Consider the following 27,133-nt stretch of genomic DNA (forward strand, 5'->3'; position numbering starts at 1 on the left):
GCTGAGCTCTGGAAGCTATTATAAGACTCAAATGAGATAATCTCTGTAAAAATCACAATTTATTTCTCTGCTTATTTACAATACCAACAGTCTCCTCTACTTCCCTGTCCCAAAAAAGGATGTAAGGGAGACCACTGCCACAAGTGATACTTTTAAAAAAGCAGCTACTTCACAACTCCGGGATTATCCAGTCAGTCACTGTGTTGACATATCATGGTATGACTATTGTGAACAGAGAACTGCATGAGAATGTTTAATCTGAAGGCTAATTTCTCCTGCAGATGAGGGAGGGACATCTGTATTTGCCAGTTTACGTGGTTCAGTTCAGTTGCTCAGTCACTCAGTCGTGTCCGACTCTTTGCCACCCCAAGGACTGCAGCATGCCAGGCCTCCCTGTCCATCACCAACTCCCAGAGTTTACCCAAACTCATATCCATTGAGTCAGTGATGCCATCCAACCATCTCATCCTCTGTTGTCCCCTTTTCCTCCCACCTTCAATTTTTCCCGGCATCAGGGTCTTTTCAGATGAGTCAGCTTTTCGCATCAGGTGGCCAGAGTACTGGAGTTTCAGCTTCAGCATCAGTCCTTCCAATGAACATTCAGGACTGATTTCCTTTAGGATGGACTGGTTGGATCTCCTTGCAGGCCAAGGGACTCTCAAGAGTCTTCTCCAACACCACAGTTCAAAAGCATCAATTTTTCGGTGCTCAGCTTTCTTCACAGTCCAACTCTCACATCCATACCTGACTACTGGAAAAACCATAGCTTTGACTAGCTGGACCTTTGTTGACAAAGTAATGTCTCTGCTTTTTAATATGCTGTCTAGGTTGGTCATAGCTTTTCTTCCAAGGAGTAAGTGTCTTTTAATTTCATGGCTGCAGTCACCATCTGCAGTGATTTTGAAGCCCCCCAAAAATAAAGTCTCTGTTTTGTTTCCCCATCTATTTGCCATGTAGTGATGGGACCAGATGCCATGATCTTAGTTTTCTGAGTGTTGAATTTTAAACCAACTTGTTCCACTGTCCTCTTTCATGAAGAGGCTCTTTAGTTCTTCACTTTCTGCCACAAGGGTGGTGTCATCTGCATATCTGAGGTTATTGATATTTCTCCTGGCAATCTTGATTCCAGCTTGTGCTTCCTCCAGCCCAGCATTTCCCATGATGTACTCTGCATATAAGTTAAATAAGCAGGGTGACAATACACAGGCTTGACATACTCTTTGCCCATTTTGGAAGCAGTCTGTTTTTCCATGTCCAGTTCTAACTATTGCTTCCTGACCTGCATACAGATTTCTCAAGAGACAGGTCAGGTAGTACTAGACACTAACACACATATAAAAGGATAGAATGCCAGAAATGAGCCTTATAAGGAATGGCTTATAACTATTAGAGTTTCTTTTTTAAGTAATTTAAATAAATGACAAGTATCACCTTAATACCAAATTAGGTGATGTGATTCAGACCATACAGTTGTGGTCCAGAGAGAATTTCACATCACAGGGCTGAGTAGAACTGTCTATGAGAGAGAATTCTCTCTTGCAAAAATAGTACAGTTCCCTTTATCCTGTTTGCCCTGATGTAACATCTTACATATGCATAGTACAGTTGTTAAAACTGAGAAATTAGGATTGAAACCATGCTGTTCACTAATCAAGAGACTTTCCTGAAATTTTACCAGTATTCCACAAATGTTCCTTTTCTGGTCTAGGATCCCTAGAATCTAAGTTCAGTTGTCCTGTCTTGGTCTCCTCTAATCTCTAACCAATGTTTTGGTCTTTGACTTTTTAAAAAATCTTTCCCGACATTTACATTTTGAAGAATACTTGCGGCTGTTTTGCAGAACACCTTTTAATTTTGGTTTATCTGATGTTTTTTCATAATTAGATTGAGGTATGCATTTTTTTTGGCAAGCATGCCACAGAAACCACAGTGTGTCCTTCTCGGTATATAGATCACAAGGTCTGTGATGATCCTTCATTTAGGCAAGTTGGTTAAGGTGGTGTCTGCTAGGTTTCTCCCTTATAATGTTATGATTTTCCTCTTTGTAATTAATAAGGCTCTTGTCTTGTATTTATAAGACGATTTTGTGCTTCATAAATTGACTGTCAAGGGTTGGAACAAGTGCTGTTCACAGAGGGTTGCCGAGTGTTCTGTCCTGGTGGGAAGGAGCTGTGCCCTAGTAGATGATGGAGTCATTATTTAAATGTTTGAATAGGTCCCTCTCAATCCATACTGAAATGGATTGCCTGACATTACATTGCAGAATTTTTAAGTCCTACCTCCAGGCATATCTCATACTTACTAGCAAAAATGAAAGTGTGAAATGCTTTTTAATGTATATTTAACAACACATAGTCTGGTGATTACTGATGTGTATTCTCTGTGGACACACTCTGCTATCAGAGCAGGATGTTAAGAGACAATATTTTTACACATTTATTCTATCTAAATCCATCACGTGTTTACTTTCTGAATATCTATAACTGTCATTTATAACAAGATCATAAAAAGTCAAATACTCTTAACTCAAACTTTGAATCATAGAATTACAATCAATTTTCAGAAAAAGTACAATTACTGTGTTACTCTACCTTACGAAATTGCCTACTGTAACGTGACACTAAAATTCAGCCACTTAAAAGGGGAGAGATACAGCATAGCAATGTGAGTATGGGGGTGATGCTACTTCATTCATCTTCGTGATTTAGAAATTCAGATAATAGCTCCTATTTAAAGGAAGTTTCATCAGTGAATCCAGTGCCATGTCTGATTGTGTTAATGAAATAAAATTTGAAAAATGTACCTCATTCCTTCCTATGGTATCACTATTCAATAACGATTAAGGTACCACGTTTAGTTTTGTTTCTGCATACACTGGATTACACAGCAAGAGTTCACGTCTTGTACTAATATATGCTAAATACTTGCATAGTCTATAGACCATTGTTGGTACAAGTAGCAGTAGCGTAGGCATTTTAGATCGCAGAGCCCCAGTGGTCTACGTTTTGTTTGCTTTGACATTATTAAACTCAATCTGTTTCTCTAACTGTGACTCTAATGACTGCATTTGCATGGCAGAAAAGTTTGCTTTGTGGATCAACTTGTATTAACAGTGCTTGCATGTTTTCTGCTCTTGCTCGCGATGTTCCATGAGCAGACAGAGCACCTTCAGCTGCCCTGAATAATTATGCACAATCAATAAGTTTCTGTGTTTGTCTTTGTCGTTTCTTTGATGTGGCCTCCAGGATGCTGCTGGCAAGGTGCTTGACCGCTGGGCCATCATGTCTCGAGAAGAGGAAATCATCACCCTTCAGCAGTTTCTGCGGTTCGGAGAAACCAAATCCATCGTGGAGCTGATGGCGATCCAGGAGAAGGAAGGGCAGGCCGTAGCTGTACCATCTTCAAAGACAGACTCAGACATCAGAACTTTCATTGAGAGCAATAATCGCACCAGGAGTCCCAGCCTCCTCGCCCATCTAGAGAACAGCAACCCTTCCAGCATTCATCACTTCGAAAACATCCCCAACAGCCTCGCCTTCCTGCTGCCATTCCAGTACATAAACCCGGTCTCAGCCCCGCTGCTAGGATTGCCTCCGAACGGGCTGCTGTTAGAACAACCAGGACTGAGGCTGCGGGAGCCCAGCCTTTCGACCCAGAATGAATATAATGAGAGCAGTGAGTCTGAAGTCTCCCCCACGCCCTACAAGAACGATCAAACACCCAATAGAAATGCCCTGACCAGCATCACTAACGTGGAGCCCAAAACCGAGCCAGCCTGCGTGTCCCCCATTCAGAATTCTGCCCCAGTCAGTGACCTGTCCAAAACTGAACACCCGAAGAGCTCATTCCGGATCCACAGGATGAGAAGGATGGGGTCGGCCTCCCGGAAGGGAAGAGTGTTCTGTAACGCGTGTGGGAAGACGTTCTATGACAAAGGTACTCTCAAAATCCATTATAATGCGGTTCACCTGAAGATCAAACATCGGTGTACCATTGAAGGCTGCAATATGGTCTTTAGCTCCCTTCGCAGCCGTAACCGCCACAGTGCAAACCCTAACCCTCGCCTTCACATGCCTATGCTAAGGAATAACCGAGACAAAGATTTAATCCGGGCCACGTCCGGGGCTGCCACCCCCGTCATAGCAAGTACAAAATCGAATCTCACACTCACGAGCCCTGGCCGGCCCCCAATGGGTTTTACCACTCCCCCACTAGACCCCGTCTTACAGAACCCTCTCCCTAGCCAGCTGGTGTTCTCTGGGCTAAAGACTGTCCAACCAGTTCCTCCATTTTATAGAAGTTTACTCACTCCAGGGGAAATGGTGAGTCCTCCGACCTCCCTCCCGACCAGTCCCATCATCCCAACCAGTGGTACCATAGAGCAGCACCCCCCACCCCCCTCTGAGCCAGCAGCGCCAGTAGTGATGATGGCCACTCATGAGCCCAGTGCCGACCTGGCGCCCAAGAAGAAGCCCAGGAAGTCCAGCATGCCTGTGAAGATCGAGAAGGAAATTATCGATACCGCCGATGAGTTTGACGATGAAGATGACGACCCCAATGACAGCGGGCCTGTGGTCAATGATGGGAGCCATGACAATCACTGCCACTCCCAGGAGGAGATGAGTCCGGGCATGTCTGTGAAGGACTTTTCTAAGCATAGCAGGACCCGGTGCATTTCAAGGACAGAAATAAGAAGGGCTGACAGCATGACTTCTGAGGACCAAGAACCTGAGCGGGACTATGAGAATGAGTCTGAGTCTTCGGAGCCCAAACTCGGTGAGGAATCCATGGAGGGGGATGAGCATATGCACAGTGAAGTGAGCGAGAAAGTCCTGATGAACAGTGAGAGGCCGGACGAGAACCACAGTGAGCCCTCTCACCAGGATGTCATCAAGGTGAAGGAGGAGTTTACAGATCCCACTTACGACATGTTTTACATGAGCCAGTACGGACTGTACAACGGCGGGGGTGCCAGCATGGCAGCCCTGCACGAGAGCTTTACATCGTCCCTGAATTACGGCAGCCCTCAGAAGTTCTCCCCAGAAGGGGACCTGTGTTCTAGCCCAGACCCTAAAATCTGTTATGTGTGCAAGAAGAGTTTCAAAAGCTCCTACAGCGTGAAGCTTCACTACAGAAACGTTCACTTGAAAGAGATGCATGTCTGCACGGTGGCCGGCTGCAACGCTGCCTTCCCCTCTCGCCGAAGCAGAGACAGGTCAGTAAATCTCCATTGGCTGCTCCTGCTGGGGGGGTGGAGGGTGCCAGTCATGGTGGACTTGACACATTAAAAAAAAAAATCCAACTTAGATGTTTTCGATGCACTGTAAAGACTGTCCACAGTGACCGCGTGATCCCCAGGCTGCCATGCTCGTGAAGGATTGTTGCAGTCGGTGCTTGTTCTGGTTAAGCATGCAGAATCATATGCCATCTTACTCAGTAATGCACGCCATTTTTCTCTGTGCTCTGTGTGTGTGTATGTGCGTGTGTGTTTCCATGCATCTAGGTGTGAATAAGTTAACTGTGTACACAGTTCCCTGCTTTCCCATGAACCTTCACTTAGAAGCTGCAGCTTCTGTTATATATATTTCTGCTTTGCCTTGTGGCTTTATAATTAAATCAATATATTATCTTCATACACACGTATTTATCCAATATAGAAACAGAAATTTACGGATGGAAAGAACCATAGGTCCAGGACATCGAGACAGCCTGCATCTGCGTAGGTATAACCAGAAATGTTATCGTTCTTACATGAGTATTTAGTGTATCCATGAATTCTTTAAGAGTTGTAGATACATCAGAAGAAAATGGGACCAAAGTAATTGTTGATACGGGGAAATGTTATGACGATTGTGGGTTACTTCAACTTCACAATATCTTTGAGCACATCTCTAAAATATAGTCTGTCATGGGAATTATGCATAGAAGGGGAGACATGCATATACTTTGAGGATCAGTTAGAATATATTATGTCCAGCCTTCAGATGACATCACACCTTAGGTATGTAGCTGTGGCTCTGAAACAGTTGGGCTTAAACAGAAGCAGCTGGTTCTAAACCTACAGTGTTCTTTTTCAATCTTAAAGAAAATGTAATATAAAAGGAATGTGTTAAGGTGGTCACTGGTGGAGTAACACAATTGTCCTCCTCTTGTGGAGATAAGCTTATGAGCAGAGTATTATACACCAGCCTAACAAGAGTCACACAGTTAGTTCATCCCATTATAGCAAATGCAGTTTTTGGTTTTACATTGTCTTTTAATAATGTATCTGGAGAAAATTTTTTACATGGTAAAAATCAATATATGTAGAAGAAACAGTATTAACTAGGAAGTTTCCAAATAGCTACCACCCAAATTCTAGTGTTTCCCTGATGGGTAGAATTGTTTGATAAAGTAACATATAATAGAAGTACACTGAAAAGTAGTGATCTGCCTCTAGAATGTTTTTTTCCATATTTAAAAGTTCAGTCTTCTTAAAAATAAAAGAAGAAAATACTTTTTCCTTTCTACTAAAATACAAGGGACCCAATGCATGAAAAGCAAAATCTCTGAGAAAAAATTCAGTGGCTTTCTTCATACAATTCAAAACATGCTTTGAAGAGAAATCTATCTTAAAAAATTCCCTCCCCCCAACTCCATTTACCTTGTTCTGTAAAAATGTTTTATGGTCACAGAGTTCTTTTCAGTTCCAAGTTATCATTGACAATCCCAAAATATAGCAGTTAAGATAGCTAGACTTTGAATAATAAAATATAATACTATATCCATCCCCCCCACGTTTGTAAATAATATTCATTCTTTTACATTTGAAATAGTGCACTTGTGATAATGAGGTTAATGCATTGGATTTTTTTTTTTTTAACAAAAATAAAAGACTCATGAAAAACCACATAAAATATTTATGGAAATGGAGTGTTTGAAGACAAGCCAAAATTTAAGCTTATTTGCATGAATTCCTATCACAGTTTTAGTTGGTTTGCTGAAAATACTGCAAGTCATAACACTCAAATAAATGGCTCTGGGACCAAAGGCTACAGCACCCAAAGCCTGGTGCTTTCATTTACATCAAGCCACTAGAAAACACAAGCGCTGTTTTTATGCCCCACTGTAAGGAAGTACTGTGGAGAGGGTGGTTTGTCTGAGGAAAAACATTTACTGATAGCAGCAGAATATTTCAGTCTCTAATTTTATTCTAAGGATTGAGCGTTCCATGGGTGACCCTCCATATACAAGTTGAGGCCACTGCCCAGCATTACTAGGATATAGGATATTCCAGGTGGGAAGCATAATACAGATATTCTCCCACGTATGTGCAGTCTCCCAAGAGATTGCAAACCCCAGAAGACAGGTGATTACATTTCATATGGGTGAAATAGCATGTCACGCCAAATCTTTTTAATTTTGGAATTTTGTCACACACAATAAAAAGCAAATTGGGAAAAAAAAAAAAAGTACTGTACAAGAAAGTCTTCTGATCCTCACTTGAAACTTTGCTTTTCAAGAGTCCTCAAATCTTTTGACCTCAGGGTAAACACTTAGCATAAACTTTGATACTTCAACTTTTTTTTAATAAGAAGCGTGTTCATCCTTGTTGAGTCTATGACTTAATATATGAGCATAGCTACCACCAAATAAGCAAAAGCAGGGATGCCATTGAATATCATCCTCTTCTGCATCTCAGGAAACATAACTGCACTATAACTGTACCCCTGTTTCATTGTCATCAACTAATGTTGACCTGTAATTTGATCTCCTTATTCACAAAGCCTCTGCCTCACATCTCAAATCTACCCAGTAGACTTCTCTTCCCTTGTCTCTTCACTTTTACTGTTTCAGTCACAAGAACTCCAGGAATTTTATGTCCCTGCTTTTTCCCTTTTCAGTTCACTATGAAGCTAGGCTAAGTTTTCTTACCTTTCTCTGAGCCAACACACCTTCCCAAACAGAAATCCTCCTTTGTCTTTAATCCTGCTGTCCTTGCGTCCATTTCTCTCCTCTCCCCAGAGTCTCGATTCATCCATCCTGGACTCTACAACATCTTCCTTGTGCAAACAGCATTAGAAGGCATTTTGAGTTGGGGTCGAAGTATGCAAGGGGTTTACCTGTGATAAAACTAACAGAATAAACCCTCTTCCTTCTATTTATGAAAGTAGCCTTCTTGTCTTTGGGCTTAGAACACTTTACAGGAGTGAGAAACAGGTCTTCCTTGGCTTCTTCCAAGATGGTTGTATCTGAGGGAGTTGTATGTTTGGCCTCAGACAAGCAGTCAGCAGGATGGAAGTAGAAAGATGGTAAATGCTGTGTGTTACATTTGGCAGCTAGTTAGCAGAGTTGTCCATGTCTTTGCTTAGCATCTTTCTAGGTCTTGTAAGATGAGATTGAAGCCTTTTTGAAAAACAATATTCTTTGTGTGAAGTCGCCAAAAGGGACATGAGAGAGAGAGTGGGGCACAAGCAAGGTTTGTGAGGGCTGAGGATTCTAAGTGTCAGAAGTGTCCTTTCTATGCGTTTGTGAATGAGTGTGAGTTTAATAAATTTGAAAGCAAGGAGGACCATTCCATACTAATGACACACAGCAAGCTAATATGCACAAACTCCAATTCGTCTGGTCACTAGGTGACTGTCAGGGTAATTTTTATTCTGAGTTTTAGAAGCACAATGTAAATTACTTTCCCTGTAAAGAACCACAGAACTATAAGGCGATGGCTGATATTTAAGTGAATACTGATAGGAGTGTGTAATGTTACACCCGACAGTCACTAGACACCTGTACTTCTTTCTTGTTTGTCCCTTGATTTTTCTGCTAAGATATTCTTCTGTCAGGGAAAGCAAAGCTGACACTAGGTTTTGAAGTATACCTATGAAAATACTCCCTGGGAAGAAGAATTCTAACTGGGCTAGAACCTACAGTCTTCATTAAGGACATTATCTTGAAGAGTATCATAGAGTTGGTTGGCCCTGGCTTTCTTCGGTCATTTCTCATCCTCTGTCTGGTATTTTGATCCCCAGGAGGGCTGAGTGGCCATGGATCATCTGTATATTAGGGAATCCCATTTATAAATTACATTTGGTTTTTATTCCAAAAAATAAAACCCCCTGTGTCCTCTTCTGCTGAATTCCTTATCATTTGCTAGTATGTTAAAAATCTATTTATATCTGTTTCAGTGATTGGCTGTTTTAAAACTCCCTCAACTATAATGAAGACTTTGTCCACAGAAACTAGATGGTCTGTATAGAAAGAAATATTTAATCTGTTTTTCATCTTAACATGAATTTTACCATCTTTGTTCCTCTCTTCCCTCTGAGAATAGTGGCCACTCATTGCTACAGTTTGTCTTGAATTTTATCAGAAAGGTAAGCATTATGTTTGATCTTCAAGGTGTAGGAAAGGTGATTCAGCCCCATGAATAAATTTAGAAACAAAATAATATTTGCTTAGGGTGATTTATAAATAAATATGAGGCAACCATTGGTGCCAAGTGGAAACCTTCTCTTTGATTGCTACTTAAATCCGTCCAGATTTAAAACATGTAAACTTCTTGATTTGTATGAAGTAAGACATCTGTATTTGGTTTATTAAAACCTGCTGATGTCTCCAGAACTACATTTGTTCCTATATAGGCCTCTGGGTAGCCGTAGCTAAAAAGCAGAGATGTATAGTTTTTGCTTGTTTGATTACCTGACTTCCAGCCCTGTACAGGTGTGCGGGAATAAATTAACATAAGCTACCTCTGACGAGTCACTGCATACATTAACAGCAGAGGTGAAGATGCAAAAACATGCTACCTGTCTCCTGTTATCACCTTCCCAGCAGCGACATCCATTTTTCCCATCATTCTGTGCTTAGAAAAGTTCTCTGTAAGTTTCCAAAGAGAAATTTTCAATAAATGCATATGATTTCACCAGGCAATACCGCCAAGAAATGAGCCACTTAGCACCAATTTAAGATAACCATTAGTGTATTTGCCCTAATACAATTAGCTGTCAAACAGTGTGTTAATCTTCTCCAAGTACGAGAAGAGAACACTTTAAGGCATCAGCCTTTTCATTTCCTGTATTTTTTGCCACCCAAACTGCAGCTCTCCTTTACCAGAATTCTTTTGAAAGGTAAAGTCGCATGGGTCCTCTGACTTTTAAAGGAAGACATTTTTTTCCCCCTCTGTTGCTCTTTTTGGTTTCACAATACAGCCAGGAGATCAATAGGTCTTTTGTACTTATCTCCATTACTTTCCATCAAAGGCAAACAAACAAAATAAATTTCCCCTTCTGAGTAATTGCTAGTTGTGTCCTCCTCAAGCGAAACTTTGGTAGTAAGATAAACTTCGGTGTCATTCCTGTCTCTGGGGTTCTTTTTAAATCCTGGGAGAAGAGCAGTGAGCAAAACGGCCTCCTTGTATCATGGGGAGAGACTCTGTCAAGCCTACCATGAGCCTCGGATCTTCCTAATGACCTCCTGCTGGCCCAGCTGGATGTAAGACAAGCTCATTTAAGCCTCTGCTGACCTTTCACTCCTCCAGCCCAAGAAGTACACCAATCACTTCCACCAAACTGCCTACCAACTAGACAACAAAGCTTAATGGCGAGCAAAGGACTTCCTGTCCATGATACAAAGTTCTTACAAATTTCTCTTGATGAGAGTACCATTAAATCTCTTGTGGCTACATAACTTCCACTGTGTAAATGCAATGCTTCCTTATACACTGTATTCCTACCTTCCCTCAAAAGGAATGAGCTACTACTCTCTCCATCGGGAACCTGAAAATCCAGGCAGAAACAGCATTTAGATCAGCATGTACATACTGCATGCATAGTTGGTAATTTTCAGGATGGCACCACTTTGAAAGGGTCATCTTCATGATTTCTGTCTCCCTTGGGTCTCCCACCACCTGTCTGATCCCCTGATAGACTTCTTTGATCTCATTCTTTCTTACAATGATTCATTCTAAGTATTTGTTTTTGTAGATAGTCTTTTCTTTTTTAAAACAAATAAAAAAGGCCATTTCTCACCTGGAAGCAGGTTATGAGACTTCACACACTTATTAGTATTTGCTTGTATCCTTCCTGCAAAGATGGGTTCTCCATACCGTAAGAGGCTTCTACCAGCCCTTTCTTGCTGAGTGATTTGTTGTTGTTGTTGTGCTAAGGAGACAGACTTTTCTTTCTCTGTTGAAATTTCATTGTGAAGGTTGGGCTAGAAAGGGTTTCTTTTTTCTGTTTTTTAAAAGCCTTCTCAGAAATAATTTAATGTTTTTGCCGTAAGACTCCCACAAGCTTCAAATAAATGAATGTGGCAGAATATGAAAGGAGTTTACACTTGCCAAAAAATTACAATGTCATAAAAAAAGGATTTATTAACTTTGATTCTTGAGTGCCAAGATGTGTGTGTGTGTGCATGTGTGAGAGAGAAGCAAGCTGAGAAAGAGGAAAAAAGAATGCTTTTCAGGAAAGGACAATTTTTCTTCAGTTACTTAACAGAAAGCTACACTTTTTAAAAAATACCTAGATTTTATGTCCTAATGCAAGCGGCTTGAATTAAAACAGGAGTTGTAAATTCCTGGTAAAAAGCTGTTAGGCCTGAAGTGTTAGTGATCTTAACTCTAGTACTTTATGGAGTTTATTACTTCTTTTATTAACAAGGGGGGAAAATGTTACCTACTTCTAGTTTAATTCTTTTTCTTGCTTGCTCTAATTATTTTGACTTTACCTTAGTAAAAAAAAAACAAGAAAAAAAAACTGTGTTTCTAACCTGAACATACGTAAGTGATGCCTCCAGTTTGCTATTGCATATATCAATTGGAATTATTGCCAGCTATTCAGAAATTATGCTAACATTCTCATCTAAATGTATCCACATAAAGTATATGTGTGTTTATATGTGAACAACCACATAAATAAGAATATCAAAAGACAGATCATCCTTAATTGCCAGAGTAGACATCTTCCTCTTGGGAAATGATGTATGAAGTTACTTTAGCACATGGATGGGAAATAAGATTTTTTTCAGTCAGAAGAGACAGATCTGGGCGATGAGAACAACAGACCTTCAGAAGTAAGCCTCATGGGTCTGATGGCCAGCTGAGGGGAGCCGCTCAAACTCTGCTGGCTTTTTAGTCCACTCTGTCACCAAGGGGGCACTGGGGGGTCAGTCCGCTCACTAGTAATTGTGTTTTACAGACTTCTAAAGCAATTGGCTCAGTCAGTCCCAATTCAATAAAAGTAGAGAGCAAGAGAGAGAGCACTTTTGTTCTATTTTTTACTTGAAATTATTTCATTCAGCAGTCTGTCTTTTTTATTACCAGGACTTGACATTAGCACTCCAAGCTATATTAGCATCCATTTCAGCAGTTCAGTAATGGTATTAAAAAAACACTTAACTTCAACGGTGAATGGTTGTATGACAGTACCATAAAAAATCCACATTAAAAAAAAAAAAACTTATGTATTTGTCCCAGCAAATTATTTTTCACTTGTTTAACCACTTCAAAGCTATGTTCTTGAGATGGGTTTTCACAAGAACCTTCTTGCACTCAGAAGCAAGCAGTCAGCAGTGCTCTGTTGATTCGGGAATCAGGAGAACAGGGAAAGAGAGATCCAGTGGGGAGAGGGGAGGTAAAGATGCTGTTTACCCTGTAGTTAGATTACCTTCCATTCATCAGCAGAGATGGAATTGGCAACCTCAGAGCACCCAAGGTGAAATTCTTGGATCCTCATGCCTGGCTGGGATTTGATTTTTAACCCAGCACTCCCCAAACTTGGGAGCAGAGCCTAACTACTTTGGCACTGCAGCGTGCTCATAAATGACTACATTAGGTTCTAAATTTTGATTAAACATTCAGTAATTAATCAATGGTAGACATGAAGCAGTTGGCAAGGTCCAGAGCTGCAAAATGTTTAAGACATAAAACATTACGAAGTAATTAGAATATGCTCCTTCAAGAGAAGGATTGCCTTCAATAAAGAGGTAAATGATAGCATCCTGCTTATTGTGGACGTAGGCAGCCAGAGCAATATGATAAACTGCTGGAGATACACATATCAGTAATCATCCACATTATTAGTGCCATTAATCATAATTCCAAAAATATGACAGCAGCAGCCAACTTTTTGACCAATTTCGCTTCTGCCTGTTGGCCATTATAACTTCGCTAATAGACTGCAGAGCTCCTGTGCGTGGCAGTTTGCATTGAGAATGGAAGGTTAATTATATTTGAGCTGCTGATTTCTTCTCTCCTTGGAAAAGGCTTAGCACTTTGACAATCCCAAGAGCTCACTGTTGTTAAACCAGTAAAAGTACTTTATTGAAATTTTCTTTGTTGGTCAGGAACGAGGAGATGTTTCAAATGAGAGAGATGCGCCAGGCTGGGATAGCCGCTAATGTTTCTTGCTCCAGAATGATCCTTGGGCAAAAAGATGAAGTCAGAGGTTTCTTTAGCTTGCTTTGCTCTCGTTTCTCTTCGGCAGACTGGTAGAAATTTCACTCTATGGTGATACACCAGGTGAATCCCACAAGATGCGTGGTGGTCTCAATATGTATATATAGGACTAAGAAGTTGGGGGAAGTGGTTAATGGTATTGGAAGCAGTAAGTACCTCTCTCATACAGAATTCTGCTTCTATGGCTATGCTTGTGTGAATCAGGAGTAAAAAGAATTTCAGAAAAATCTGAATGTTTCTAAACATTGAAAGGTAGCATAGTTGTGTTGCTGGTTGCTTAACTGAAGTTTTTCTGTTGGTAGTTTTGACACCATTTAACCAAAGACATTAGACTTTTGTGCATTCTTTTTGCTCATGTGTCTTAAATAGTTTCATTTTCAACACAGAATTCTAGATAAGGCTGTAGCTCAATTATAATATTGCCTACAAAATCCTGTCCCCTGGGGAACTCGCACATCCCTAATGCTCTCTTTTTAAAAGATCACAAATTGTTTTAATGATATAAAACCTTCTTGGATAGTTAGGAAGTATTTCCTTTGAAAAAGACCTCAGAAAGAAACTGATGTCCCATGTTGTACACATTAGAAAAGAAAGCTTATTTTTAAATAGGAGAAGAAATTTGAATGTCAAGAGAAAAATGCATTCTTACTGTTTTGGAAATAGATCTTCGGAACTCTTTGTATAAGATGATAAAACATCGGATGGAAAACTGGAGAGTTAGTTCATCCAGGGTAAATATAAATCTCAAAATTGTAGCTCAGATTTTATTCAAGTCCTTAAAAGATGCCAGGGTGAATGGCTTTGCTTTCTTTTACCCAACAGTAGTAGTAAGCTGAGCACCATATGAGCTGCCTGATTGAGAAATTTTCCAAATGCTGTGAAAACATAATCCTATTCACAGTGTAACACACGTCTCACATTACAGCGCAACAGGTTATCTATTGAATAATCAGCACCCTCGAGAAGCCTCGATGTGTCAGATACAGCTCAGAAGTAAAATGGTTAGGGAACAGTGTTGGATATCAATTCTGCACTTAACCTGAGCATCCAGCATAGACATTTTCCATCCACCAATCTGCCTTCCCAAATGCCATCACTACATTAACATTTTTTATGCATTCCACAGCAATGACAAATTGTTTTGTAGCCGTAGTGCCAGATTTAGTATGCGAGAGACACGTTCGCCTCTGCCAGCAAACCAATAATTCTCACTAACATCTTCAGAGTTACAACATTTATAAAGTTGCAAAGTGGAGTAAACAAACCATCTGTTTGGCTTTTCCATATATGTCATGCTTTCTTATTAGCATATTACGATTCATTTAGTAAACAAATTTGGTGATTTCGTTCACGTCAAAGTTAGGTCGGAAGCTTGAAGATGATTAACATTCCTGGGACAGGCACATTAATACATTGCTTCCTCGGCAAAGTTAAATGGCTTCTCAGGAGAATCGCCCCTTGTTGACAAGATGAGACTGTCAATTTGGTTTGCCTGCCACATTAGGGGCCGTAAGGGGATGGCAGGCTCTGAGAGAGGGGAGTCATGTAGGCAGCATAATTCACTGTGAATTGAGAAAAGAAGTCTAATTCTGATAAATGGTCGACCCCAATACATCCTACCTGTTATTACAACAGACGTGCCGTATCTGTGCAGTAAATTAGCTAAACCCCTAAAGAGTTTGGTGGGAGCTTATCTTCAAGTGAATAATTTGAATGGAGAGAGAACTGTCTGCGTGACCAGTATGGATGATTTGTTTTATATTGAAAGGGATTGAAGGGACTGGATTTCATACTTTTAATTTGCAAGAATTTGCTTAGCTTTTGTTTCTTGCATTTATCATATACTTCTGTACTTTTGGGGGGTGGGAGGGGCTGAGCATTGTTCACTAAAATTTTACATTGAATTTCCTGAGCTGGGAATGGTTTTCAGATCTTTTGGAGAAAATCTTTAAATACTACCTTAGAGAGCACCCGCTCATTTTGCAAAAATGTATATACTATCAAAAATATCGTGACTTCACAGGGCTATAAGTGTACCACCATCAATAAATGGGAATACAAATATTTTTGAGGCATTCAGGACAACAGGTAGTGTCATGGCAATCTAGATAAGAGAATAAATAAGGCACAAAAGTTTTAACTTTTCATTTCTGTGGATTTGGAGAGCAGATTTACATTTCCAATCAGGAATATTGACTCTGTCCAACAATACACTCAAACCCGGCATCCAGATTTTATATTTTATATTACAGGTTGAATATAAATTTATGTATGCCCATATACATACATAAAAACACACATACACTATTTATATGTGGCGCTATCTGCTGTGTATACTTCACTGTGATCATTCTGGACAATTTGACGTATGTGCATGTGTGTGAAGTGGCAAAGATAAGCAGAAAAAATAAAGGCAAAAGTTAGGCCAAAATGGAGCCTCGGTTCCACTTCACCTGGGGCACTGCAATTAATTATCAAGTATTTTGTTTCAGTTCAGTAAGTTTAGGATGGCTCAGAACTGATTAAGAATTAAGGTTAGATTGGGCTTCTTATGTAACCTATAGCTTAATTCAGTTTCATGGCCACGTTTTGATTTTCTAACTTGGTCATGAGATTCTTATTTTTCAAAAAAGTTCTTATTTGTATCTCAAAACCAAAGTTAAAATCTCAAAACACTTTTTCAGTGTGCTTATTTTTTTTTTTTCTTTTTATGGTTAAACATTGCATTAAGTTGAACTAGGTATTTGAACCAGCTTAGAAAGGGAAATGTGAGGAAAGAAAAGCTCAAGACAGGACTGACTTTCTCTAACGGGTGTTTGCATTTACTTGACTGTTGGATTTGCTGTCTTCCGTGGTTGCACGCTAAAATTTTCTTTTTTTAACTGAGATATAATTGACTTGTTTTCGTTGAAGAAACCAAAAATGAGTGGTAGTCCACTTTTATCTAGTTAGAGTGCTCCCACTAAGCATTTCAAATAGTAAGTCTGGTTTCATGACCTCTTTTATGTCATATAAGCTTCATTACCTTTTGCTTTTAAAGGTGCTCTTAGTTTTCAAGAGGCTTTGGTAAACTCAGTACAGAAATAGTAGGAGTGAGTGCAGAGGTCAGAAGAAACGTTTGTGGTTCTAAGCATTGCCCAAGTTATAGGACTGTGTCATCCCCTAGTTATGTAGCGTTACCTTGCACCACAGTGGGGTGTGAGTGGGTCAGGATTATCCTCTGCTATATTATCTGTGTCTTTTCTTAAATCTTTAGGTACATGTTTCCAGTCCTGGGATCATTGTTTTCACTTCTATAATTTGTTTTGGGGAAAGTTTAAGACTCTGCCTATTACTGATTGAAGTCAAATAAATGCACTTTTAATTATGTCCCATGTGCAAAGTATTGGGTTGATCAAAAGTTAGAGTGTTTCCATCAGATGTGATGGGGAAATCCAAATGAACTTTTTGGTCAACCCAGTATTTTTCTTGAGCAGCAGGAGACTTGAGGTTGCATAAGATATAGTTTGTGTTCTTAAAAGTGACCATCATGGAACTACAGTTTGGCCTACTGTCTTGACGAGATCCTTCCTTCCTCTACTTATCTACTTATCTTCTGTCTTCATCCCAGTCTTTTTCCTTTCTCAGTAAGAGGAAGCTGCCTCCTCACATTGGTATTACCTACCTAATACCCAATCAACGCAAATAGAAACAGCTTTTGTAGTGCTGACATTCTTATAAAGTATAATAAGTTCTAATACAGCTTTAGTTCATGGTTATTTTTTCCTCTTTTCTGGAGACAAATATTCAGAACATTCGGTTTTTTTTCTAGAAAAACTCATCTCTGGAGAACTCAAACTCTGTTCCTTTCTGGAGTCCTGCTCCTGATCACAGACAGCTGCCCACCGCTTCCTCTGCCGGGGGTCCTCCCATATCCGGCACTCTCTGGTCGTCTTCCACTTTTTAGAATCCTCTTCCTCGTATACCTGATAGTCTCTTGGTGACTTTTCTTTCTGTGTCTCTTCATCTTCCTTTTCTTTTTAACCTCTCTAGGTTTTGCTGATCCATGTAAACTTGTAAGTTGCTGTTAACTCCATGTCCTCGTGTCTTCTCCTCGGAGAGTGTTCTGTGGCAGTTCACGGTTTGGATTGACTGAGTCCAGGTCTCTGTTAACATCAAGCACTGCTTTTTGTCCACTCTGTGGAGGCAAAGCTAACCTCCTGAGGTACAGGATCAGGACTCTCTCAAGAGTCTATCTCCTCTCCTCTTGCTTTGCCTCTTTCCACTCCAGTAATACTGGGAGTTAAGTTAGAATAGCTCCAAGCCCACCACCATGAGAGTGAACCAGTAAGCTTTCCATGTTCTTCCTATCCCTAATTCTAGTATTTTGCATATGGCATTTCGGAGGATTATTACACAAAAATGAAATAGATTAAGAAATGAACATAAAAGAATCAATTCTCTTGAACTGTGGTTGCATAATGGAAATCGACTACCACGAATGAACCCGTGTACTGAAGTTATGAACAGCAGAGCTAATGCACTGCCCTGAGTTCATCTTTATTATTGCATTACACCTGAATCAATTGATAAAGTAGCTTTTTTTTTTTTAAAGGCAAGGATGGCACTTAATTGAATAAAAGTCAATGTAATTATATTAGCAGAGGCCAACAGGACTGCTGACAGCGGAAAAGGGACACTGTTGAACCGAGTGCCAGAGCTGGTCTACACATTTCTGCACATCATTTGGTTGACAGATATTGAGGGCTGGTACCTCATCTAATTAGATTACAGATTTCTATTGCTGTGAGTGAGACATGAAGAGAAACATCTCTTCCTGGTACCACAACAGTGGAGATGTGTGATTTCACAGGTCATCTCAGGGAAGATGTGTCCATCTGGGGACCCGTGTGTCCTTTTGTCCATGTTAATTTATTCTTCCTTATTCTGTGCGTCTTGATGTGACTGCTGTGTGTCTGGCTGCTGCTTTCTCAGCAGTGAATCTAGGAAGCGGTAGCTGCAGATGTGTGAGAAGCAGCAGAGTTCTAGATTAGAGTCATCGCAAAATGTGTGTTTGTGAAATTAAGAAAGGGAGGGGAGGGTGTTAAAAATAATACACAGAGGGGTAGGATTCTGCAAGCTGCTTATGGTTGGCAGGTTGTTTTATCAATGGAGTAATAGTACGTACTGCAACTCTATTTCCACATTCTTGTAATAACTCTGGTGGTGTCATACCCACATGTCAGGGGGAAAGATTTCTCAGTAGGCATTTCCTGCACTCTGCTTAACAACCTGCATTTGGAATCATCTGCCATCTGACACCAAGGAGACGGGGCGCGGCTGTCAGAGCAGGGACCCTGGGGACCACTTCTGTTTATCATTCACATATCCACAACACTGCATGCATCTGTATAGAGCTCATTTATGGATGACGATGATGCTGTGAATTTGGTTTATCTTAATTTGATTTATGATTTTTGGATGATGCGGCTGATCTGAAAATCATCAAGACAGCATATGAGATGATCGCTTATGACAGAAAATGATTTTTTGATCAGAACATTTTAAATCCCTATGTTATTGTTTAAGTTTTTTTTTCCAAACCAGATGTCTAGAATGTGAATTTGTTTTCTCTCTCTCTCCTTCTCTCTCTTTTTCTCTGTCTCTCATTCTTGCTTTCTTTTGTGATCGATTTAGCAAAAGATTAGAAAGCTGATCTTATTATCACAAGGTAAGCTCAGCCGTTCTAAGTGCTGTGCAGAGGGGGCCGCCGCCCCTCTGCCCCTTCAAACCCAGAGTGCTATATATTGTCTTGTGTGGAAAGGTGGAATGGGTTTCCCACCTTTCTTGTCTCTGAGGCACATACCTCTCAACCATCTCTAAGAAATATTAGCCATGCTCGTCACCAAACGGTGTGACTCATTTTGGATTTTCCATACTTTTTAATTATAATCAGCAGGTATGTCGAACTTGATCCTGGCCATTTTAAAAGTCATTTCTATTATCACAATTAACTTCTCCAAGATGTAGAGCTTCCACCATTATTGAGAAGCTTTTATGCATCTGTATTTATTTATTGGTTTCCTTTTTGGAAAGGTAGCCTTCAATTTAGACACTTGTCAAACATAAGCCTTTGCAGGTGGAGAGAGGTATATGCCCAAGGGCACTTTAAAAATAAATGGGGGATGTAAATACTAAGGCAATGTTTTCAGATAGATAATAACCTATCAGGCTTTGTAAATCATGACATCCCTATGGATGCTCTGGGACAAATCTTGTTTTTTTTTTTCTTTTATGTATATATATATATATATATATATATATATATACACACAAGCAAAGCACTCAGTGAGTACAGTATTAAGTTTTGCTTGCCTAAGAAGTACAGATTCCAGTTATTAAAATGGAGGGACCATGTGTTATTATTGTGCTTGAATTTTTTTTTTTCTTTGGTATTTATTGTGTGTGGGTTTTTTTCTTTTTTGGTCCCTTTGTTGTTTTTTTTTTTTTTTCTTCTGTTGAGTGTGATTTTTTTTTTTAATGGGGGGGGTGGGTTTTATGTACTAAACCAACTTCTGTTTTTCACCTTTTTTTAAGATTAAAGTTTACAACTTGGAATTACTTGAAATATTATTTTTAACTCTGAAATATAGCAGCTTCTGAAGATAAATGTATTTTACTATTAGATTTAGCTGAGATCCCAAATCATTCTTAAAAAGGGGATTTATATTAAAGATAGTGTGTAACCCTCTTTTTATTAAATAAATTGCTAACCTTTTAAGCTAAATTATTTTCTTAAATAAGATGAGGAAGATGAGAGGGAACAACTTATTTTGTCAAGTGAATTCTAAATTATCTAAACCATTTACTCTTTTTTAAAAATAGGAATCCTTTTCATACCTCTAAAGTGTTCGCTGTAGAAAAAAGGGGGTTTCCTTCTGTTTTTAGGTAAATTCAAATTATTTGGTTTGGAGAAGCAGAAAGTTTCCATTCGTTTATCATATTCAGTATATTTTTTCAAATCTCTGCTGTGAGATTCTCTGCAGCTGATGCTGCTACAGAGTGAAAGGAACAGAACAATCATTCAGAAAAAGGTGCATGGGTTTGCTTTCATCCTTCCGTTGAGGACTTTTACTCTCTTATAAAAATTACGTTAATGAAGAGCTCCCCTTATTGCACTCCCCACTACCACTTACTCCCCAATCCTGAGGATGTAGGAAAATGCTTGCTTTTTACAATAGCGTCATTAGCAATGAATGCGCTTCGGTGATGCCTGGTGGAAACTGAATCAATTTTAAAATGCTCTCTTTTTTCTCGCCCTCCCCCCTCCCTGTACACCTCCCCGCCCCCCCTTCCCTCTTGTTTTCCTAGACACAGTGCCAACATAAATCTGCATCGTAAACTGTTGACCAAAGAACTCGATGACATGGGCCTGGACTCATCACAGCCCTCCCTTAGCAAGGACCTCCGGGATGAATTTTTGATGAAGATCTATGGGGCCCAGCACCCCCTGGGGCTCGACATCAGGGAAGACGCCTCCTCTCCCGCGGGGACGGAAGACTCCCACCTGAACGGCTATGGGAGGGGCATGGCGGAGGACTACATGGTCCTGGACCTGAGCACCACCTCCAGTCTCCAGTCCAGCAGCAGCATCCATTCCTCCAGGGAATCCGACGCCGGCAGCGATGAGGGGATTCTCCTGGATGACCTTGACGGGGCGAGTGACAGCGGGGAGTCGGCGCACAAGGCCGAGGCCCCCACCCTCCCTGGCGGCCTCGGGGCTGACGTTTCAGGGTCTCTGATGTTCAACAGCTTGTCCGGGAGCACTGGTGGGATCATGTGTAACATTTGCCACAAGATGTACAGCAACAAGGGGACGCTGAGGGTGCACTACAAAACCGTGCATTTGCGAGAGATGCACAAGTGCAAAGTCCCCGGTTGCAATATGATGTTTTCCTCTGTGCGAAGCCGGAATCGGCACAGTCAGAACCCTAATCTCCACAAAAACATTCCCTTCACTGCAGTAGATTAGTCTCAGAACGGACACTGCAAATGCCAGCTCTCACCAGATGGCCTATGTATCTGAACTGCCATAGTGTGTGCTAGTGTACTTGGGGGAGGGTGTGTGTGCCCGCGTGTGTGTACACACACACGCGGGCACACACATTTTCTTTTCTTTAGATATAAGAAGATAAACACTAGGTGCTTTTGAAATTTTTTGTCTTTTTCCTTTATAGTTTTGAGAAAGAAGTCAGATCTTTTCATTTGGAGGTGAAACAGAATACCCTTTAAATACACATGCGCACACACATAAAAGCGTGCAACTAGCCCAAACTTTGACAGAGTAACAATTTTTGGTCCTCTCCAAAGAGACAATTTGTTGTACCTATGACTGTTGCCTGCAAAGAGATAAAGGGGGGGAACAAAAACAAAAAAGGAACTTCTTATAGTTGTCTTTTGTGAACTTTAAGGTTTTGAGAGAATCTTCAATTAAAGCATGGCAGATTCACCTGTAAATATTTAGCCTTGAGAGGCCAATGATGTAAAACAATTGTATTGATGGTTGTTTAACTCTTTTGTTTAATTTTTACAGTTACATCCAGCTGTTAGATATACAGGAAAAAAATAGTTTGCTGGCTAGCTCTATTCATTTATGTTAGCATTAATGCACATTTTTTAAGGAAAAAAAAAAACATGGTCTTGTTTTTACTACCTGCTAGATATAGTGATAAAGAGGTGCTGGCATGCCTTACAGCACAGATCTGATTTTTTAAAATGTCCTGTACTAGTACATAAATCCAGTCATGCACTTTTTTTCATACACTACAAGGGGATGTGTAATATCCATGCTTCTTTTTTATCCTTAAACTATTGCCATACTTCAAGTAAGTGTCTTTTTTAAAAAATTCACTTGTATAAAAATGGTCTGGTCAGTATAGGGCACAAATGCCAAACAAAAGTATTAGTGTTAACACAAAACTGCCAACTTTGCACAAGTTTCCAGAAAAGAAAATACAATTAGTCACTCAACATAACCACAGGCCAATTTGTCGGCCACCAGAAAACCGCTTTGAAAAAAAACACTTGGTGATGCTTTCAAGTGCCGAATGTTATTACAATCAACATTGTATCCTTCTTGCTTATATGTTAAGTTACATAAAAGGAAAACAAAGTGATGCGTGTGAAACAGCCAAGGCATTTATTCTTTAGAGGCAGGATAATATTTCAGGATACAAAAGCCCAAATTACTCACTACGGAGCAAAGCTGAATACAGTGAAAGAGCTGAACACTCATGCGCAAGGACCTGACCCTTCTCCATTAAAGAGAGGGAGAAAGTCTGAACTGAGTTGGTTTGTTATGTGGCTGTGTAATTTGTCGCAAGTTATGAAGTAGTACTAAGATTCAGGCCGGTTTGATAGACAAAAATCAAAAGACATTTAATGGCAGAGGCGGCAGTACTTGGAAGCTTTGCAAACATGTGCTGAACTTGAACTAAGCAATACTCCTTTCTGAGAAGCCAGAAGAAGGGGGTTTAAAATAGGATCTCTCACTGTTTAGTGTTTTGCGTCTCCCCCACGCGATTTGTCAGAGAGAAATGAAAGCAAGCCTGAAACCAAGCAATCGAGAGTGAGAAAGCGCAGGGAGAGGGTTCTCCGAACCTTTTTTGTTTTGTTTTGTTTTGTTTCCGATGTTTACACATGTTGCCTGAGCTGGTTAACCACATCGGCAGCCTCAGCTACCACAACATACTGACTAAATGATGATATTTACTCAAATTCAGTCTGCAGCCAAAACCATTAGGGTGTGCATTGCAGACTGTTTTGTTGTCTTTTTTTTTTTTTTTTTAAGTGGAGGGGGAAAAAGATAAACAAGGCATATTTTGTCAAACAGGACACAATAATTTAAAGAGAATGTATTTCTTTTCAGCATTTAAGGGCCTCAAACATTTCTTTCATCAGTCTAAAAGTTAGAATTACTCCCTTTGTCTTAACTTTTTAATGGCATTTCCATTTTTCATACGTTTTGTAATTATTTTTTTCTAGGTTCACATCAGCATTCACTTCCGTTAAATTTGCCAAAGGAAACTGTTAATATGTTTCTCTTGTTGTTAGTCCTGTAGGATTTATTGTACCTCAGTATTTATTCTTTCCAAAAATAAGCATCATTAAGTTGAGGCTTCAGTATTTTTTTGTGTGAAAATTTCAGAAACAATGGAATCTTAAGATAAGCTAGATGTGTCTAGCAGCTTTATCTTTTCATCTCCTTCAGAGGATGCTATGGGGTTCATTTAATTCATTTGTTCTACAGTGAGGAGAGACCAAAAGTAATTTGCAGTACAAAAGAAACTATATCAAACACTATGTTTTAATGACAAATGTTTACGGTAAAAAAGCTGAGGAATTAGTGCTAACCGCTTTTGTTTTTCTTGTACCTTTGAATTCCCCAAAGTCGCTTTATTTCAGTGTTGTTAAACTGAATAGACAGAGATGTTTTCCTTTGTTTTATACCACATAAGACTCTGTACAGTATGTTTGTGGAAGATTGAACTAGAATAATGAAAATTTGTTTGCAAACATTTTGGTCCTCTTAGCCTTCTGTGTTGCGCTATTGCTCCATTAACCAAATGATTTGATTCCAGAAGGGCGGAAAAAATATTTTGTTGGTATCCCAGCAAAAGGTTATGGAAACACTAGCTTTGTGAGTGTACATAGACCAAGTGACACTTTTATGAAATAACACACTTTCAGCGATTTTTAACAGTTACACTCTGGGTTGAGATATTAGAACTCAGCTTGTACAAAATCAGTGCTTAGTCTGTTTAATGTCAACTAAAAGGTCTAAAAGCCCTAATGAGTGAATTACATAGCTGTCAGCAGGTCACAACAAAGGCACCAGGCTTAGAACAAGTGTTTGGTACTCACCAGAAACCAGGCTGATGTGGATATCCACTTAGAATAAGCCCAGAAGTAACAAGATTCTCAAGCAGAATTTCCATTGCTCAGAAGCATGAATGTGTTCACCTGCCTTTTGTTGGATAAATGACAGTGAGTCCTGGACAACCTGCCCTTTTTAAGTCTCTCCCCTCTTTGCTACTAGTTTTGTGCCTCAAGTGCCCACATGTTATGGTGGCCTTTTAAGTGGGTGTATAATATTTTCCAGTTTAAAGCCTAATTGCTTAAAAGGGACAGGGGGATTGGACAGAAGTGGTCCATAAGATGTAGAATCATAAAAACGTACATTTCGTCTAGTCCCAGAGTGTTGCTTGTTCTTGGGTGTGTGCCTGAGTGCAGTGTTTTGACTTAACTCTAAATCTAGTTAAGATGGTGATCCCAAGGCTTATTTGCAAATGGGAAGGATGATGTGATCATTATTTTAACCATTGAGCCCTTCCTCTTTGTCCATTCATACTCATTTCTTTTTTCATAGGAGTTTTCTGTTGTGACACAGGCTCTGTCCAGCTGCATCCATGCTAGGGCAGTTGAGAAAGGAATAGGATGCAGCGTTTCATCCAAGCAACCTTTCCCCACTTGATTCATTTTAACCAGCATTCTGTCACAGGTACAAAATGGCAGTATTATTAACATGCATGTGTGCTAGGTGGTATTGAAATGTTCTGTTTTGATCATTTTAAGTTATGTGTTTGTAAGGATCAGAAAGGCTTAGTCTCCTTTAAGGATTGTCTGTGTGTTGTGGAGGGGGATGACCCGGAGCAAGAATAACGAGAGATAATAAATAATTTGGTATTTAAAATGTGATAAAAAGCATGACATTCTTCGTTCTGCTATTAATTGTATAGAAATAAGTCCGTGCATTTCAGATCTTAGTCCAGGCTGATGCCTTTTAAAGCTGGCAAACATCTCTTTTGAAATTGTTTTTAGCACAATGACACCACTGTCCTTACAGTGTAATCTCTTTGGTAATGAATTCCCAGGCCCTTCCAGTATGAGGAGAAAGGCGCATAACTGGTTAATAGCCTGTTAGTGTGTGTGTGTATATATATAATATATATAATATATATTATATATATAGCTATTTTTTTAAAAAGGCAAGCTTTGAATATATCAAGAAGGGGCTGTTGCAGAGGCATTCTCCTCATTTTACTCAGGGGAAACCATGCACTAGGTTTCCACCAAATAAAAAGTGACCTTTTGTTCCTTTTCCTCTGTACACACCCCTCATGTGTGCCAAGCAAATGAGAACAGAGGCCCTTGGGAATTAAAACAGAAAGAAGCCAGTAACCAGATTGAGATGGACATGCTGCTAACTGCCAGCCGTTGACCTGAGCAGTCCTAACTTGCACTTGGTCTTTAGTGTTGGGCTAGATCGACTAAGTAAATAAATGTCAATTGTCATAAGACACGCTACATCTACTGTCATATGAAACAAATCAGCCAGAAGATACTTTCTTTGATCTTATGGACACACTCCTTCTCTTGAGCTTTGCAAAAATTATGACAAATTTTGGGGTTTAAAAAATCACTTACATTTCACCCAGACTTGGAATATTTAGAGGTGTTTGCTTCTCCTTCTCATTCTCTGTGTTTCTAATGGGAGGGGTTTAAATAAGTATGGAGGGCTTTCGGAGACAGGTGCCACAGAGACTGGAGGGAATCACAGTTTTTTACAGTGAAGTGAGGGGTGTTAAGTAGAGGACCCGTACCTGTCCTGGTTTCAAGATAACTAGAAAAGAAAATAGTGAACTCACGGAAAGGAGGCAGTCAAGAGAAACGTCCGGTGCAACTCTGCCTAGCAGTGGGTGGGAGCGGATCCATGCAGTGCATCCCAGAGCACCCCATGACCAGGTGCCTCACTGAATCCTAGTCTGAGAAGGGAGGAGGAAAGCAAGAGTGATGCCTGGAATACCTCAAGTCCAAGCCAGGTCAGGAGAATCAACTATGGCAGTCAGTGGCTGGGTGGGGGTGTGGTGTTCTTTTTTTCTTACTTTTGGAGCGGAAGTGATGCTGAAGTCCCTTAGGAAACTACAAGATCCACTGGGTCTACCAGATCCTAGAAAAGGCTGGTGGTCAGACCAAGCCCTAGTTGTGCTGAGTGGAAAGGCATGATTGCCAGCGCAGGTCTGTTCTTTCTCCATCGTGACTGCGGCTTGCCCCCATAGCCACGGTTGTACTGCTCTTTGGCTGCAAAGACCTCTTGATCAAAATGTGAGCTCATTCACCTTCCTACAGAGCAGAAAAGCAACTTTGCTGCTTTCACATTTTCCCTTCAGGCCAAACCATGTGTGGTAGGTAGCTTTCCTCATATTAGCATCAGGCCACATCTGCTCTGTCCCAAAGGCATTTCTCTTTCCTATAGTCAGGACTTGCTCACTGTACACGGTAATTTTCCATTAGTATTATGTAAATCCAGTTGTACAACTGACTGGTGGGTTAATGTAACATCACTGTTGCCCAGACACCCATCCTCTCCTGTATCCTCCCATCATCCTTATTCATCCCACATCTTGCACAAGATGATGTTTATGGTCATTTGGCAATAACTGGACATCAAATACTATCTTTTTGGCATTTGTAAAAAAATTCAAATGCCCAATCACAGGGGTTTTAAAGAAAAAAAACTAAGCATTTTTACAAGTACACTGAATTGGATCAGCATTATCGTTCATTATAATGCTATATATTTTTTTGAAGTAACATACTATAGTTGTCATAAAACTATCTTTATTCTTCTCCTCTGAAGTGTTGTTGTAAATTCATTTGACC

General features: G+C 40.0%; 1 protein-coding gene across 14 annotated transcripts in view; it reads left to right on the plus strand.

The window, feature by feature from the left end:
- The window catches only part of BNC2 (basonuclin zinc finger protein 2), a 463,421-nt gene extending 437,040 nt beyond the window's left edge, over positions 1–26,381 (plus strand). For 9 of the 14 annotated variants that reach the window (XM_061132570.1, XM_061132573.1, XM_061132576.1 and 6 more), the window contains 3 exons: positions 3,246–5,215; positions 5,658–5,723; positions 20,783–26,381. In XM_061132570.1, the coding sequence (XP_060988553.1) occupies positions 3,246–5,215; positions 5,658–5,723; positions 20,783–21,443 (2,697 nt within the window). In that variant the 3' untranslated portion in view covers positions 21,444–26,381. Of the gene's footprint in view, positions 1–3,245; positions 5,216–5,657; positions 5,724–19,108; positions 19,143–20,782 lie in introns of all 14 variants that reach the window. The other 5 variants (XM_061132571.1, XM_061132574.1, XM_061132582.1 and 2 more) reach the window with 4 other exon arrangements.
- The last annotated feature ends 752 nt before the right edge of the window (positions 26,382–27,133 follow it).

Source organism: Dama dama, chromosome 29, assembly GCF_033118175.1.
Source record: "Dama dama isolate Ldn47 chromosome 29, ASM3311817v1, whole genome shotgun sequence".
In the NCBI taxonomy this organism is placed as follows: domain Eukaryota; kingdom Metazoa; phylum Chordata; class Mammalia; order Artiodactyla; family Cervidae; genus Dama; species Dama dama.